We start from the raw sequence: 18,866 nt of genomic DNA, 5'->3' as shown, positions 1-18,866 counted from the left end.
ATGGAGTCAGCCATCTGCCTTCCACAGCGTCTCCGAAATTATGACCTCACGAATTCTTAAAATGTGAGAGGCTTTTTTTATTCAACTCTCACATACTGTGTTTTATGCATAAATGATGACTTACCAACGGCTAAATCCAGCAGATCTGCGAACAAGAGGAGACACAAAGAGAAGACAGTCATCTTTCCCTTATTTTGCAATAAATCCCAAACTCCATCTGCGTTTACATGCTCCCCATTTGTCGGCTGCGTAATCCCCACCATTCCAAAGGTGTGAGATCGAGAGGTGCCCACAAACTGTTCATGATGCAGCTCAAGTATAAATAGAAATATGATAAATTCGTTCCAAGTACACTTAAATTACAGCAAAGAGGACCAACAATCGTCAAATGAAACGGTTCCTCAACTGCGTAGAAAAATATTTTCCTGCTAGACAATCAACGCTAAGCAGTGCAGTCGATGATTAGAAAAAAATTATATAGGTTGGATGAAAATCTATGCTTCTCAGTCAATGCTCTTCTCTCTCGCCCGCGCGCTCTATCCTCCCGCCCTCCAGCACACACGCAAGCATACAGTCACTCCTGATCACTCGCTCTTTATTTCACACAATTTTCCTTAATCCTACCCTGGCTCTAAACCCTTCCCCTCTAATTCTGTCCACTAAACCGATTTATTTCAGCAGGATTTTGTTTTTCTTTAGTGAAAATGTTTTTAAAGATCATTATAACCTCCTGTATACTGCAACGCCTTATTCTACTGTACATTAACGCAATGAACCTGAATAGTTTCAGCATCTTTAGCTGGCATACTATAGCACCAGAACCATGAGCGTCATCACCATGAAAAACTATGAATTAATCCCGAAGTGCACCTTGCCCCTCTGTTAAAAAAACAGAAAACCTTTTGCCCCAATATTCGCATTTTAGTAGCCTGCGCCAAGCTCCTAATGCAAGTGTAGGATTATGTCAGTTTCTCTCCCCTCCTTTACTCTTTATCATGAGTATGTCCCATGATCAAATACAAATGAGGTATGGATGTTATTGTGGATTTAGTGTCCACACATACTTTATTTGTAAACTCTGCATTTGTCCATTTGGCCAATTCTTGAAAATCATCCACAATAGATTGAATAAGGCATATGCATATGTTATCCTCTATGCACTCACTGCAGGTGCTCACAAAATGTCATCAAATCAGCAGAGTTAGATTTTGAACTCAAAGACAGCGTTGCTACTGGAACAAATCAAGATGAAATGATATGTTCTCACTGTACACAAACAGACACCTGAAGCTGCTTCAAGGTCCACATAATGCAAAATATTTGTAGGGTTTATGCTATCCTATGTTCACTTCCACCCACAGACCAGGTTGTAATCCCCAATATTATTGAGTATAAAGTATGCACTCTGATTTTTAGATAAATAGCAGTAGCTTACAATGGATTTGGAGCAAATGGTGGCATATTTGATTCTCTTTGGTCAGTGGATTGTATAAAGATATTTGCATTTTGAATGACCTTGCCTATAAAACAAGGAGAGAGATTACATAAAAAGAGAAAAATAGAAGGAAAGTTGTCATAAATGGCTAAAGACAGTCTTATTCCCTGGAGCATTTAATTGTACTGCTGTAGAGGAACTGGCCCCAGTGCAGAAGAGGCTGCTGTCTGGGATAAGGTCTACAGTACTAATGCACTATCACACATCTCTAGAGGGCAGTGTCAACAACAATTTATTGAGGCAACAGAGCTGAACGTGTTCCTGTCCATATGGCACCTGCCCCATGAACAAAGAGGGGTCTGCAGTCTCGAGGGGATACACATCTTCTACTGTTGTCATGTATGGTGTGGCCAGCACAGGTTTCAGACCAACAGAAATTAAGTTAGGGGACACAAAGGGATGCCTTTGGTTCGATAAACCATAAATGGTGTTTATTCCTTTATTTGTGGACTGAAGGACAGCAGGGGAGAGTTAGACTGACACAGAGGTAGATAGGTAAATAGGGTTAAGTCTAAATCCTGTTTTATTTCGTCCCAGATTCCTTCCACAGTATTTATTTGTATCTATCTTTATTAACTGAGTTACACTGGTCGGAAGACATTCTCTGTTTTCATTGACACCTGTACAAAAATGCACTTGTACTGTTTACCACATGCATAGCAATAGCCTGTCATACCATCCTTTGCCACTCATCACATTTTTTTGCTTCAGGACAGAAAAAAAGGAAAATACAATGCACTAAGGAAGATTTGTTTCCAGGGTCTGTTTAAGGTGATGCTACAGAGCTTTTGTATAATTTCAACCAGTAGTTATGAAAGTAGCGCTTGTGAGCAAAAAGGTGTCAGCAAAAATGTTGCACAATTGTGTACAACGTCATCCATTTTGTATGATATGTTACGTCCTGCAAATTCTTTTGTTGTGCAATTGGTATGTTACGAATTTGTAAGTGTTTAAGATCCCATTCAATCTCTTTAAGCAGTTACATCAAGGTTTCTGAACGTCATGGCTCAGTTGGAAGAGCATGGTGCTTGCAACGCCAGGGCTTTGGTTTCGATTCCCATGGGGGACCAGTACGGAAAAAAAGTACTGTATGTATTCACGCACTATGGTAAGTCGCTCTGGATAAGAGTGTCTGGTAAATGTTATTATGATATTTTGCTGCTGGTTGGAACACAATAATAGTTTAGATTTTTGCACCAAAGAACACATTCTATGCTCAAAAGCAAGGGCATGTGTACAGTACAATATGGCTCTGTCCTTTCCTCCCTCTTATTCCTGAAACTCAGCGGTTTGAGGTTCTTATATGGTGCAAGTGCTCATTTTCAAAGAGATTACAGCACATATCTGTCTGAGGCAGAATTGCATGGAAATTATGCATGGGAGACGGCTCAGAAGTCTTCCAGCGGGAAACACATTGAAATGTGCCCTTACCATCATCACCGATTAGGGCTGATTTCTGAAAATGGGACGAGAACAGGCTTGAGGGGTTGACCAGGTTAAAACCTGCTGTAGACATGCTGGAGCTGCAACATTTTATGTCATGCAGCCTGTATAGGTACAGACAATAAAACCTTGATGTCAGCTTAAGGTACTTCCTAGAGCTGCTACCTCACATGCTACCTCTCACGACCTGTAGAAAGATATTGTGCTATAGTCATGTATATTTGATTGAGCTGTGGCTATTTGGCCAACTGAATTAGTTTGTAAGACCTCTAGGAATTTGAAATATTACAGGATGATCTAGATCTATAAAAAGCATTCACAGGTACTGTAAGCATTACAGATGCACTTGAGCACATGCTGTACTATAGTAACCTAATGTTATTTTCTTAATAACAATGTTAAAGTCCTGAATCACAGGATGTGTCACTGGATCAGCCTCCCACTCCTCCTGGTTGGGTTGGTTTACATGAGGACTCTCAAGAACACATGTATCTCTTTGTGATGTCAGGTGGGGGTGGAGAGGAAGGCAGAGGGGCTTTCTTAAGGCCAGATTCAATCAATCTTGCTATAGCAATGTTTACTCAGTGCCTTTGTTTACACAACAGCTGTTTGCACACGTACACATCTCATTCTGACAACTGAAGGTCTCAACTGTATGTGAGAGGAGTCCATGTACTGTTTTTATAGTGTCTTAAACAAAATAACAAAGCCAATGTATTTGTCTACGGGGAAAGCAAAAAAGCAAAAAAATGACAATGTTGGTTTGATTGAACTGAGCCCTTAGTTAAGCTCACAGTCCCAGCTGAGCTCAGAGTGGATGTGATACAATATATACACTGAGTGTAAAAAACATTAGGAACACCAGCTCTTTCCATGACATACAGTAGACTGACAAGGTGAATCCGGGTGAATGCTATGATCCCTTATTGATGTCACCTTAAATAAACTTCAATCAGTGTAGATGAAGGGGAGGAGACCGGTTAAATTGAGACATGGATTGTGTATGTGTGCCATTCAGAGGGTGAATGATTTTAATGATTTGATTTGAAGACAAAAGATTTAAGTGCCTTTGAATGGGGTATGGTAGTAGGTGACAGGCACACCGGTTTAAGTGTCTCAAGAACTGCAACGCTGCTGGGCATAGATGGGTTTGATATTCTTTTTAATTGTCATTTGTTAATCTTTAACTGAATGTGTTTCACCATGCCTCACAGGGTGTTTGGTCAGATTTAAGATCTTCCCAGTGCATTTTTGCAAGGTGCTAACTGCTATTTCATCAGGAAATTGATGTTGTGCAGTTAACATTATTAAATAGATGTCATAAATGATTAGACGTGATCCACCGGAAACATAGTATTTACATAACGTGTGTTGCTAAACAGATAACAGGCATATAACTAACTGTAGGACACATATTCTATATGTGCGCAATGCACTGCAAGATAATGCTAGCAAGGCTCCAGCCAGAAATAAACTTGGATCACAAGATGGATTTTGACCAAAGGACCAGCTTTCCTGAAGGTCACCTTTACATTAGTCTCACTGAGTGCCTCTTAACAGTGGCCCACTGTCCATTCAAATGGATTGAATTATTCTGAAATGTACAAGAAAATAAAATGCACTGGGCACGGAAAACCCTTAAAGTTGAGAAATACCTAAGAAAAGTGAACTGAGCCCTATGGGGGATTTATGTTAATTGCCTATTATTTCTCCCAAGGTCATGGCTCATATGTCTTCTCAGATGTCTGTCTTGTCGTAAGCAAAATTCTGAGTCAAATTCTATGTATTTGTTGGATATTCCCTCTACTTCTGAGCACTCTATTTGATATTTGAAAAATACAACAAGAATTGTGTGCCCCTAGACAAACTTTGTGATGCACTCACATTCTTGGAGTGTCACATGCTGAACAAGGACAGGAGGACAGAAGACAGGACCGGAAACCTGACAGAACAACTGTACACATCTTTTCTCAGACAATATTCTACCGAATGATAGAAAACCTACAACTTACAAAATGTAGCTTCTAAAATGTAATGTTTTTGAAAAAAACTGTCAATGTTAATAGGGATAGGCGTCCCACTAGAGGGACACCAGCCGACAACATCCGGTGAAATTGGAGGGTGCACAATTCAAATAAATAATCGTAACATTAAACATTCATGAACATGCAAGTATATTATATAATTTAAAAGTTTAAATTCTTGTTAATCTAACGGCTTTGTCCAATTTACAATAGGCTCTATGGCGAAAGCATTCCATGCGATTGTCTGAGGATGGAGCCCCACATCAACATATTTTTCAACCAGCAGAGGCTTCATAAAATCACAAATAGCGATTAAATAAATCACTTACTTTTGAAGATCTTCCTCTGTTTGCAATCCCAAGGGTCCCAGCTACAACATGAATGGTCATTTTGTTAGATAAAATACTTCTTTATATCCCATTTAGTTGGCACCATCAATTTCAGTAATCCACATGTCCCTACAAGGAGTCTAAAAAGCTACCGCTAAACTTCGTCCAAACCAGTCAAACGACGTTTCTATTTAATCCTCAGGTACTCTAAATGTAATAAACTATAATATTTCATACGGAAAGTAGTATGTTCAATGGGAAAGGAAAATTAGTAAGCGCGCGCCCTCTCCCTGGCGCTGAAAGACTGATATTGTTCCGGTGCTCTTCTCACCAAAACTCCAAATTTTTGCTTGTTTTTCAAAAAACAAGCCTGAAACCTTGAATAAAGACCGTTGACATCTATTGGAAGCCATAGAAATTGCAATCTGGGAGACGGATTTACATAGGAACAATAGTTTTCCATTATAAGAGCCTGGGACCTACATTTTTTTTTTATTCTGGTTGGATTTTCACCTGCCAAATCAATTCTGTTATAGTCTCAGACATTATTTTAACAGTGTTAGAAATTTCAAAGTGTTTTCTATCCAATGCTACCAATTATATGCATATCCTGGCTTCTGGGCCTGAGTAACAGGCAGTTTACTTTGGGCACGTCAGTCAGGCAAAAATTCAGGAAACTAGACCCTATCCCAGAGAGGATTTATAAGGAAATGAGTGAGCTTCTAGACCTCCTGGACAGAAGTGCTGTTCCTCAGAGTGGTGCTGCATTGAGCTGTGATGTACATGAACTTGGATCTGTTCAGTAGCAATGCATTGCACGACACTGTCCATGGTGCTGAACTGTCCATGGTGCCCCTAAAAGTGCCACAGACCCCTTGAAAAAATGTTATACTTAACTTCCTCAGTGTTGCTGTTTCAAGATGTTGAAGACTGTGAAACTTGCCAAGTACATACTATCCATGGGTTTTAGTCAGTGATCATGGGATGAGGTTGTGGCTGACAATTCATCCAACCACCTTTTATGTGGCTACACATACACTGAGTGTACAAAACATTAGGAACACCTGCTCTTTTCATGACATAAACAGACCAGATGCGTTCAGGAGAAAGCTATGATCCCTCATTGATGTCACTTGTTAAATCTACTTCAATCAGTGTAGATAAAGACAAGGAGACAGGTTAAAGAAAGAGATTTAAGCCTTGAGACAATTGAGACATGGATTGTGTATGTTTGCCATTCAGATAGGGAATGGCAAGACAAAAGATTTAAGTGCCTTTGAACAGGGTATGGTAGTAGGTGCCAGGCGCATCAGTTTGAGTGTTTCAGGAATTAAAACGCTGCTGAGTTTTTCACGCTCAACAGTTTCCCGTGTGTATCAAGAATGGTCCACCACCCAAAGGACATCCAGCTGTGGGAAGCATTGGAGTCACCATGGGCCAGCATTCTTGTGGAAAGCTTTCAATACCTTATATTCCATGCCAGACGAACTGAGGCTGTTTTGAGGGCAAAAGGGGGTGCAGCTGAATATTAGAAAGGTGCTCCTAATGTTTTGTACACTCAGTGTAGACCCATACAGTACATTAAGTTGTTCTTTCACTATGCTGAAAACAACAATTGAGACACAATGCAGTTGGTAGCTCTTACAGGAGAAGATTCCCCACCCACTATACACATTAAAAGGTAATGCCTTTTGTCAGCATTGGTTGCTTGCCTGCATCACAGACCAACATTTTCTTTCATCTTCCTCTGCTTTCCATCATGGAATCTCTATCCATAACCCTGTCGCTATCTCTGCCTGACTTTATCAGACTCAATTGGCTAAAGGGACCAGACCCACTCATCCCGCTAACCTCAGCTTCTTATTGATAGTAATAACCACAGGAATGTGTGTGCATTGGACTGCAGCACCATTAATCCAAACAAAGCATTTGGCAAATTCTGCATGCTTCTTTAATTTTCCAGTACTGACAAATTGAGATAATGGTAAGCCATACTTAATAGGCCTAAAGCTTATTTTCACATTAAATGGGCACCCATACTGTGCAATGTTATTACAACCAAATAAAGGAAATATTTATGGAAATGGAAATGGGACAAGAAGTTACATTATACCGTGGTCATGTTAAGATCTGATTGTTTTTATTTACAAAATTTACTTTGCAGAGGATATTCTTGTATTGTAAAGGGGATGAATGAGGGGTACTATATGTAAGTGAGGGATCACTTTTTCAAAAACAGTAGGCAGTCTCAGAACACGATACGAATCAACACAAATTCTAGTGCACTGCAGGAGAGAAAGAGGGAAAAATACATACACAGCTGTTCCAGATTTAGAATTTAGTAAAATTGTGTTGTGTAAAATAGTCTTCCTGAAAAGATATGATGATGGCCATGTTGACAAACAAAGCATCATATTGATTGAATGAATGATACAGATTACTATAGCATGTAACATTTTCATTTACACTAAATACATTTACTCATGGAAACACAGGAGGATCAGTGGGAAACTTTAAATTCTCAGATTACAGGTAACAAGACACATGACCATGGTCGTTTTGCACTCATAAATATACATTTCTCCCTGTATCTGCCGTACTGTATGAATGACACACTAACAGTAATATCATGTTTTTCTAAATCACTGTAGGCTTTGGTCAATGGTAAGCAGTGAAGATGTTAGCATGTGAATCCTGGTGGGGCAAAAAAAAAAATCTAAGTGGGATGCATGCCAGCAAAGTTACTAAACAACACTAAACAATACATTAATTGCGGTGACAAACAGTGCCCACAAACTGTTAGGGCCTACATAAAGCTGCCCCAACAGCAGAATCCCAACAGCAGTCCCAACACCTGCTACACCTAGCTGTCAGCGGAGCCTTGTCTGGCAGCGAAACAGTTCATTCAGCCTCATTTCCATATCTAGATTTTTTTTTTTTAACATAGCTGATATGGCTGACTTGCTTAAACAAATGTGGTTTCTACTGACAATTGAGATGTACAAACTATGGCAAAAGGGGACGGCAATCAGATAAGAGGCGATCCATAATTTCGATTAAGACATTAATGAACGAGCCAGGACAGACGTAGTCAATATATCTGTATGTTCAGCGCTTTTGAAATGTACAGCGACAGAATTCAGAACATGGGCCGTTCTTACAGTGTTTTCTCTGTACACCAAGTCAGAACCGTAGGATAAATAAAGGGGGCATATAACCAGACAATGAAAGCTCTTACAATATGCAATGATTACATTTCTCAAAAACAGGTTAAAGGCTACATGTGCACCATTGTGTCAAAACAGTAACATTAGGCAAAATTAAGAGGTGAAAACAGACCAAATTATTAGGGTGAGTCACATGTGCTACTAAAAGCTTACTGCACAACATACACTTAGTATTACTTTCTTAGCTACAGTATAAATATCTCCCTTGCATATTACATAATTTATGCAGCAGCATATAAGACATTTTTGGACTCACCTTGTTGTGATGTTCTCACTTGAACAGGAAGGTGGCGCAGCGGTTCTTCGTGGAGAAATTTTGTCATCAAAGACAGAAAAAGAGGCTAGATTTACAATTCCGAGTTGGATTTGGATGACCGTTCAAAACGTATTTTCCCAGTCTGAGCTCATTTATTCCCGACATCCTAGTTGCAGTGCTTGCAGTTAGCCACTGCGACCGATTCCTTCCAAACCACTCATTGTTGAATTTGAGATTTCCAACTTTTTGTGTAATGTTTATGTCCAATGGCCGATGAGCACCGATACGTTTTATCTATAATTTCTCTTCATTATTTATCTTCATATGACAAGGATTAAAAAGGATTTGCAAGTAGATTGTCGAGTTGATTCATGATGATGACTGCTAGCTAAGATTTTGAAAGTAAGATGTTGACATGATTAGTCCAATCAAGCTACTGTACATATAATGTGATTTGACGTAATTTTATCTGAGGCCAATGACCTTGAGCCTTTTTGGAAGGGCACTACTCATGTAATTCTATGGCAGGAGCCAAAGGGCTTGAATTTTCTATGTCCACCCTTACTACTTGGCCGTGACGTAGTGTCCCCATGAGTGACAAAACACTGAGCCAGTTACGGCACAACGCTCCTATTTTCTGCTGGCTAGCCCCACCACCACAGAAAGCACTGAGGTAGGCTGAAACACTTGCATTTTGGAGCTGCCTTACTCATGCGGCTTTATTAACCCGATGATATATATATTTTTTACAATGTTTGCAAACTGACATGTGACTCGTATTAATGCCCGTATTAATGCCAAACATTAAAACAGGCAAGCCAAACATGAAAAAAAAAAATATATTTTTTTATTGCTAAAAATGTGGGGCTTAAAACAGGTGGGGCTCATGAAATGTACAGTGGGGGAAAAAAGTATTTGATCCCCTGCTGGTTTTGTACGTTTGCCCACTGACAAAGAAAGGATCAGTCTATAATTTTAATGGTAGGTTTATTTGAACAGTGAGAGACAGAATAACAACAAAAATATCCAGAAAAACGCATGTCAAAAATGTTATAAATTGATTTGCATTTTAATGAGGGAAATAAGTATTTGACCCCCTCTCAATCAGAAAGATTTCTGGCTCCCAGGTGTCTTTTATACAGGTAACGAGCTGAGATTAGGAGCACACTCTTAAAGGGAGTGCTCCTAACCGCAGCTTCTTACCTGTAAAAAAGACACCTGTCCACAGAAACAATCAATCAATCAGATTCCAAACTCTCCACCATGGCCAAGACCAAAGAGCTCTCCAAGGATGTCAGGGACAAGATTGTAGACCTACACAAGGCTGGAATGGGCTACAAGACCATCGCCAAGCAGCTTGGTGAGAAGGTGACAACATTTGGTGCGATTATACGCAAATGGAAGAAACACAAAAGAACTGTCAATATCCCTCGGCCTGGGGCTCCATTCAAGATCTCACCCCGTGAAGTTGCAATGATCATGAGAACGGTGAGGAATCAGCCCAGAACTACACGGGAGGATGTGGTCAATGATCTCAAGGCAGCTGGGACCATTGTCACCAAGAAAACAATTGGTAACACACTACGCCGTGAAGGACTGAAATCCTGCAGCGCCCCCAAGGTCCCTCTGCTCAAGAATACATATACAGGCCCGTCTGAAGTCTGCCAATGAACATCTGAATGACTCAGAGGACAACTGGTGAAAGTGTTGTGGTCAGATGAGACCAAAATGGAGCTCTTTGACATCAACTCAACTCGCCGTGTTTGGAGGAGGAGGAATGCTGCCTATGACCCCAAGAACACCATCTCCACCGTCAGACATGGAGGTGGAAACATTATGCTTTGGGGGTGTTTTTCTGCTAAGGGGACAGGACAACTTCACCGCATCAAAGGGACGATGGACGGGGCCATGTACCGTCAAATCTTGGGTGAGAACCTCCTTCCCTCAGCCAGGGCATTGAAAATGGGTTGTGGATGGGTATTCCAGCATGACAATGACCCAAAACACACGGCCAAGGCAACAAAGGAGTGGCTCAAGAAGAAGCACATTAAGGTCCTGGAGTGGCCTAGCCAGTCTCCAGACCTTAATCCCATAGAAAATCTGTGGAGGGAGCTGAAGGTTCGAGTTGCCAAACGTCAGCCTCGAAACCTTAATGACTTGGAGAAGATCTGCAAAGAGGAGTGGGACAAAATCCCTCCTGAGATGTGTGCAAACCTGGTGGCCAACTACAAGACACGTCTGACCTCTGTGATTGCCAACAAGGGTTTTGCCACCAAGTACTAAGTCATGTTTTGCAGAGGGGTCAAATACTTATTTCCCTCATGAAAATGCAAATAATTTTATAACATTTTTGACATCCGTTTTTCTGGATTTTTTTGTTGTTATTCTCTCTCTCACTGTTCAAATAAACCTACTATTAAATTTATAGACTGATACTTTCTTTGTAAGTGGGCAAACGTACAAAATCAGCAGGGGATCAAATACTTTTCCCCCCCACTGTAACACTTGTAAAACAAAGAAAACAAGGCCAGTAAATAAAGCGTTATACTGTCTAAACACGGTCTTTGAAGTCCAAATGAAGATACTCCTTATTGGGATTCATATCTAGATTTCCTCTCCTCATTGTGCTCTTGGATCCATTGGCAGGCATTCCAGGAATCAGGAGAACAATGGGTAAGTGTTCCAGGAAAAATAACTACCAGCCTACTGTATCTGCAGGTTTGGATATACTATATGGTCTACTAGTTTGAAAAGCCATTGAAATATATTGACCCAGTGCTACTTCATTTGACACAGAATCCTGGAAAATGATGACAGGGGATGGACCAACATAGGATTTGTTAGGAGAATGTATGGCTGCAGCTGACGCTCAGTGATGCATTTGTAATAAAGCATTTGGTCAGAATAACAATATAGAAGTAAAACAATATAGAAGTATTACTATTATTTCTCTGTTTTTACACAACTTTATTTTGGTATCTTCCCTGACCAGAAGCTTTCCCAGTGTCCAGTGGTGAAAATGTTTTGTCTATTCTCTCTGCGAGGCCCCTGGCTGGAGTTTGAGACATTCTAATTTCAGTCTGAGAGAGTATGAATGGGGAGGTGGACACAGCACTAGCTCAGGAAGATGGATTGTGGCTTCCTTGGGAACTAATTAGCCAATGTTTTTCAAGGGTCATGTTGAAATGCCAGGGCCTAGAACAGCATGTGAAGAATAGCTGGGGGAGGGATGGACAGGGGAAGGAATCACAAAATAGAGGCAAAGTACAGTATAACCTAATAGGAGTTACCAATTGCCCACTTTAAAAGGACTCTGTACCAGTTAAGAGAGTTTGGAGGTTGGTTGATTCTGCTAACTCTGAGGTCCTGTACTGCCTTTAACAACTACACTTTCTGTACTATGTCAAGGAACTTGCAGGTAATCGATCTTGTATGGAGCAAATGAAAAGGTCATCGCTCCATCTGCAGCATTTAAACCCTCAGATTCCAGAACAGCCGAATCATGATTTATCCTCATGAAGCCACCCATAATAACACATCAACAACAACAAACTATAATTATATAAAACAAGAATTGTTCAAAGTATTCCAAAGTAAATCCCAGAGAAAATTTACACAATTTCCCTGTTGCAAGCAAGTACATGCAGTACATTATAAACTACATATTTTGTTCTGTTTGTGGAAAACAGAATGAACAATGCTAAGTACCTGAATGTATACATACCCGTACCCTTTACAAGGTCATTACAGACAGTACCAGTCAAGTTTGGACAAACCTACACATTTAAAGGTTTTTCTTTATTTTGACTATTTTCTACATTGTAGAATAATAGTGAAGACATCAAAACGATCAAATAACACATATGGAATCATGTCAACCCAACTGCGATTTTTCGGGATGAGGAAAAGCAACCAACAAGTTCTCAGCATATGTTGGAACTCCTTCAAGACTGTTGGAAAAGCATTCCAGGTGAAGCTGGTTGAGAGAATGCCAAGAGTTTCCATCTCTGTCATCAAGGCAAAGGGTGGCTACTTTGAACAATCTCAAATATAGAATATATGTTGATTTGTTTAACACTTTTTTGGTTACTACATGATTCCATATGTGTTATTTCATAGTTGCTATGTCTTCACTATCATTCTACAATGTAGAAAATAGTAAAAATAAAGAAAAATTCGTGAATGAGTGGGTGTGTCCAAACTTTTAACTGGTACTGTATATACACACTATATTATACAAAAGTATGTGGACACCCCTTCAAATTAGTGTATTTGGATATTTGGATATTTCAGCATGTTTCTGGTAGGTGTATAAAATCGAACACACAGCCATGCAATCTCCATAGACAAATATTGACAGTAGAATGAACTTACTGAAGAGCTCAGTTACTTTCAACGTGGAACCGTCATAGGATGCCACCTTTCCAACAAGTCAGTTCGGCAAATTTCTGACCTGCTAGAGCTGCCCCAGTCAACTGTAAGTTCTGTTATTGTGAAGTGGAAACTTCTAGGAGCTACAAAGGCTCACGGTACGGCGAGTGCTGAAGCGCGTAGCGCGTAAAAATAGTCTGTCCTCGGTTGAAACACTCACTACCGAGTTCCAAACTGCCTCTGGAAGCAACATCAGCACAAGAACTGTTCGTCGGGAGCTTCATGAAATGGGTTTCCATGGCCGAGCAGTCGCACACAAGCCTAAGATCCCCTGGGACTGTTTTTCATGGTTTGATCTAGGCCCCTTAGTTCCAGTGAAGGGAAATCTTAATGCTACAGCATACAATGACATTCCAGACAATTATGTGCTTCCAACTTTGTGGCAACAGTTTGGGGAAGGCCCTTTCTTGTTTCTGCATGACAATGCCCCCTTGCACAAAGCGAGGTCGATACAGAAATGGTTTGTCAAGATCGGTGTGGAAGAACTTGACTGGCCTGCACAAAGCCCTGACCTCAACCACATCAATCACCTTTGAGATGAAATGGACATTTCCAAAATGTAGTGGAAAGCCTTCCCAGAAGAGTGGAGGCTGTTATAGCAGCAAAGGGTGGACCAACTCCATATTAATGCCCATGATTTTGGAATGAGATGTTCGACGAGCATGTGTCCACATACTTTTGGTTATGTAGTGTATATATATATATTGCTCGGACCTTGAGGGGTTGCCCCGCAAAACTGCTCTACGCCACTGGTTTGCTGTGAATGTTTTTAATGACTGCTCATTTTTCACATACCTATTACCCTTTTCTCTCCTTATTTGAGTTTTCGTAATGGCACATTTAATATCACTGAAAAGATAGTAAGTGTGCAATGAAATGCCTTATGATCAGAAGGCTCACTCAATCAGCCATTGTGTCTCACAGTGAGACATTCTTCTGCAGGGGAGTGGAGTTGAAAATGGTGTGTGTCGAAAAATACTGCCAATTACTTGCTGCAACCTGCTTCACTACCTTATATCTAATCCACTCATAAGGGTTGTCACACATCCCATGACCTGATTGGAAAGTCATGGGAAGCCCATGCCGTTGCCTACTGAATAGAAGACCCTCACGTGGGCAGGATTATAAATACCTCCCATAGTTTTCAGCTAAATTCAGCCAGGGCACATAATCACTCAAGCACCAACACCTGCTAGGGAATTCAAATGGGACTTATTTAGCTTTTCATTAGCTGTTGGAACATTTTAATATATGAATCCTATGTTTAGAATAGGTATGTAATGCAGGGAGAGAACTGGGTGTGGTTGAAATCACTTTCCTTTTATAATACACATTTGATATGATAATTACTCCAATTTGTGTTTTAGCCTCAATCTGACCATCAATTACTGAGGCCTCAACCCTAGTTAGCCTATACCTTCACCTGGTTTACTTTTATACCTTCCTCAAACTTTAAAGAGGATCTTAAGTCTCTATGATAAATGATGCAGTCTCCAGGCTCCGCAATAGTTTTTGATGTGCAGCGATGAGATGGTACTTCCATGGAAGGTCAGCCCAATGAGGACAGGCAGACAATGACAAGCCATGATTGCTAATTTCTCTCTAAGAGCCTACTCCAACAGCGCTCTCTCCATATAGATGTGCACCCTCTCATCTCAACAGCTCCAATGACTCATAACAGAGCAAAAAAATACAATGCTAGAAATAGGAAACGGGCAACAGCACCTCCCCAAAACCCCCACTAAGTGGGGTTTTTGACTATCTACTCAATCATTGTTGCTGTTTTGAAAAAGTTATCATTCCAACTCTGTCTCTATATGGTCAGTTTATTTACTATAGAAAGTAACAAATTGGTGACTTAACCCCTAAAAGTTTAACCCCTAAAAGTCTAACATATGGAATTGTTTTAAGATGGTCATACCATGGCTCACTTAGCTATTTGATTTAGAATTTTAAGACCCTTGTAGTTATTTCATTAAATATTGAATTTGGCCTTTTCTGCTATAGCCCATAGAAAAGCATTTAAATACACATTCATAAATGGCAAAACAGACAGTCCAAAAAATAAATCATAAGGAAAAAGGTTTTGAAGTGTCTGTCCTATATCTAGGAGATATAAGAAAGCTCAGGATTTTTTATTTTTTTTACAAATATTTAACCCCTTTTTTGGGGGGCCACAAAAGTACTTCCAACTTCCATAATATTTTTAAACTAGTACCAGGTTACCTTCAAACTAGTCCCTTGACACTTGTTAGGGTCGTAGAACAAAACGGACAACACCATTGTGTTCGTGAGAGTCTTATCTTCTCATAGAGTCATGTAAGTCAAACCGTTCAGAAGCTACAGATGGTTTCGTGAGAAGAGTGATTTTCAGGATGTCTCCTGGTCTGACAAACTGCATTGTAGCTCTGCCACTTTCCACCGCAGATGCAGAAGGCCAACATAGGTGGATGGGGAGGATTGAGACGCAGCCCACACCAAAAAAAACATGTCACTATCTTAAACTGATGGATTTTGATTGAGATGTTTTTATTTATGTTAAATGATTGACTCACGGGTGCGTCAATCAATTCTAGGAAGTTTTAATGTATTTCTGTTATTTGTTAAGCAAAATATCCGACATACACTATTATAGTCTGAATGACAATTTTTTTTGGCTTACAGGACAGGTCTTTTTATATACCTGAAATTGTCATTTCGCTGTTACCATGCTGAAGTATTTCTCATTTTCACTTTGCCATTATTCACAAAAAGTAAATTATTCACAAAATAAAAATAGAGTGATGCACTCTCTATATAAATTCCCAGAAATAAATTACTGGGAGTTTATATATAGAGTGTGCGACTCTACTTATTTTTAAAGCTTACAGTTTATTTGGTGTTAGCAAGCTCAAAATAATTTTCTCTGGTTGTGCGCCTGCTCATGCTTTTTATTAGATTATTCATTCTACCAACATACTTTTTGTAATAACATAACATGCTCTGGTAGCTTGTTGTGCCTTTCTTTAGACTTGAACTCTACAGTTACCACCCTGTAATGCGCTAAGATGCTTGATAATGAAAACTTTGCTACTGAGCAACTGATAACCTTGATGAAAAACTTGATCTATTACCCTATACAGGCATTTACAGAACACTCAAAAAGGTAAATCTATACTCAAGCCCTTGACTTATTCCACATTTTGTTACTCTACAGCCTTATTCTAAAATGTATTAAATGTTTTTTTCCACATCAAATCTACACACCCCAATACCCCATAATGACATTTCAAAAACAGGTTTTTAGACATTTTTGCTAATTAATAAAAAAATACAATGAAATATTACATTTATATAGGCATTCAGACCCTTTACTCAGTACTTTGTTGAAGCTCCTTTAGCAGTGATTACAGCCTCGAGTCTTCTTGTGTATGACGCTACAAGCTTGATACACCTATATTTGGGGAGTTTCTCCCATTCTTCTCTGCAGATCCTCTCAAGCTCTGTCAGGTTGGATGGGGAGCGTCGCTGCACAGCTTTTTTCAGGTCTCTCCAGAGATGTTCGACCGGGTTCAAGCCCGGGCTCTGGCTGGGCCACTCAAGGATATTCAGGGACTTGTCCCAAAGCCACTCCTGTATTGTCTTGGCTGTGTGCTTAGAGTCCTGTTGGAAGGTGATTCTTCGCCCCAATCTGAGGTCCTGAGCACTCTGGAGCAGGTTTTCATCAAGGATCTTTCAATACTTTCCTATGTTCATCTTTCCCTTGATCTTGACGAGTCTCCCAGTCCCTGCCGCTGAAAAACATGCCCACAGCATGATGTTGCAACCACCATGCTTCACCTAATTTATTATTATTTACTTAATTTTTTTCTTTATTTTTATTTCACCTTTATTTAACCAGGTAGGCTAGTTGAGAACAAGTTCTCATTTGCAACTGCGACCTGGCCAAGATAAAGCAAAGCAGTTCGACACATACAACAAAACCTGCTCCAGAGTGCTCAGGACCTCAGATTGGGGCAAATAATCACCTTCCAACAGGACTCTAAGCACACAGCTAAGACAATACAGGAGTGGCATGGGAAAAAAAACATACAATCAATAATACAGTACAAAAATCTATATTGTAACGCCCGTCGTTAAAGGTAGACCAAGGCGCAGCGTGGGTTGGGTTCATCATATTTTATTTAACGGTGAACGGCAAAAAACAAAACAATGAACAACACAATGAACAAAAAGTTTTGCAGGCTACTATCAGCAATACAAAAACAAGATCCCACAAATACAGGTGGAAAAAAGGCTGCCTAAGTATGGCTTCCAATCAGAGACAACGATAGACACCTGCCTCTGATTGGAAACCATACCCGGCCAAAATATAGAAAATAAAACATAGAATGCCCACCCCACACCCTGACCTAACCACATAGAGAAACAAACCCTCTCTCTCAGGTCAGGGCGTTACATATATACAGCATGTGCAAATGAGGTAGGATAAGAGAGGTAAGGCAATAAATAGGCCATGGTGGCAAAGTAATTACAATATAGCAATTAAACACTGGAATGGTAGGATGTGCAGAAGATGAATATACAAGTTGAGATACTGGGGTGCAAAGGAGCAAGATAAATAAATAAATAAATAAATACAGTACGGGGATGAGGTAGATTGGATGGGCTATTTACAGATGAGCTATGTACAGGTGCAGTGATCTTTGAGCTGCTCTGACAGCTGGTGCTTAAAGCTAGTGAGGGAGGTAAGAGTCTCCAGCTTCAGAGATTTTTGCAGTTCGTTCCAGTCATTGGCAGCAGAGAACTGGAAGGAGAGGCGGCCAAAGGAAGAATTGGCTTTGGGGGTGACCAGGGAGATATACCTGCTGGAGCGCGTGCTACGGGTGGGTGCTGCTATGGTGACCATTGAGCTGAGATAAGGCGGGGCTTTACCTAGTAGAGACTTGTAGATGACCTGGAGCCAGTGGGTTGGCGACAAGTATGAAGCGAGGGCCAACAAACGAGATCATACAGGTTGCAGTGGTGGGTAGAATATGGGGCTTTGGTGACAAAATGGATGGCACTGTGATAGACTGCATCCAATTTGTTGAGTAGAGTGTTGGAGGCTATTTTGTAAAAAACATCGCCGAAGTCGAAGATCGATAGGATGGTCAGTTTTACGAGGGTATGTTTGGCAGCATGAGTGAAGGATGCTTTGTTGCAAAATAGAAAGCCGGTTCTAGATTTAATTTTGGATTGGAGATGTTTAATGTGTGTCTGGAAGGAGAGTTTACAGTCTAACCCAACACCTAGGTATTTGTAGTTGTCCACATATTCTAAGTCAGAACCGTCCAGAGTAGTGATGCTGGACGGGCGGGCAGGTGTGGGCAGCAATCAGTTGAAGAGCATGCATTTAGTTTTACTTGCGTTTAAGAGCAGTTGGAGGCCACAGAAGGAGTGTTGTATGGCATTGAAGCTCATCTGGAGGTTAGTTAACCTGTTAGGGCTAGGGGGCAGTATTGACACGGCTGGATAAAAACGTACCCGATTTAATCTGGTTACTACTCCTGCCCAGTAACTAGAATATGCATACAATATATATATATATTGGCTTTGGATAGGACACACTCCAAAGTTTCTAAAACTGTTTGAATGGTGTCTGTGAGTATAACAGAACTCAAATGGCAGGTCAAAACCTGA

General features: G+C 40.3%; 1 protein-coding gene across 2 annotated transcripts in view; it reads right to left on the bottom strand.

Moving 5' to 3' along the window:
* Positions 1-696, bottom strand: part of LOC106565900 (immunoglobulin superfamily member 21) — a 298,458-nt gene extending 297,762 nt beyond the window's left edge. The window contains exon 1 of one of the 2 annotated variants that reach the window (XM_014133564.3): positions 125-696. In XM_014133564.3, the coding sequence (XP_013989039.1) occupies positions 125-263 (139 nt within the window). In that variant the 5' untranslated portion in view covers positions 264-696. The remainder of the gene's footprint in view (positions 1-124) is intronic. The other variant, XM_014133565.3, reaches the window with a different exon arrangement.
* Between the last annotated feature and the right edge of the window lie 18,170 nt (positions 697-18,866).

The sequence above is a fragment of the Salmo salar genome, chromosome 12 (genome assembly GCF_965601325.2).
Source record: "Salmo salar chromosome 12, fSalSal1, whole genome shotgun sequence".
NCBI lineage: Eukaryota > Metazoa > Chordata > Actinopteri > Salmoniformes > Salmonidae > Salmo > Salmo salar.
The sequence above is the reverse complement of the archived record's forward strand: the minus strand, read 5'-3'. Positions and strand labels throughout refer to the sequence as shown.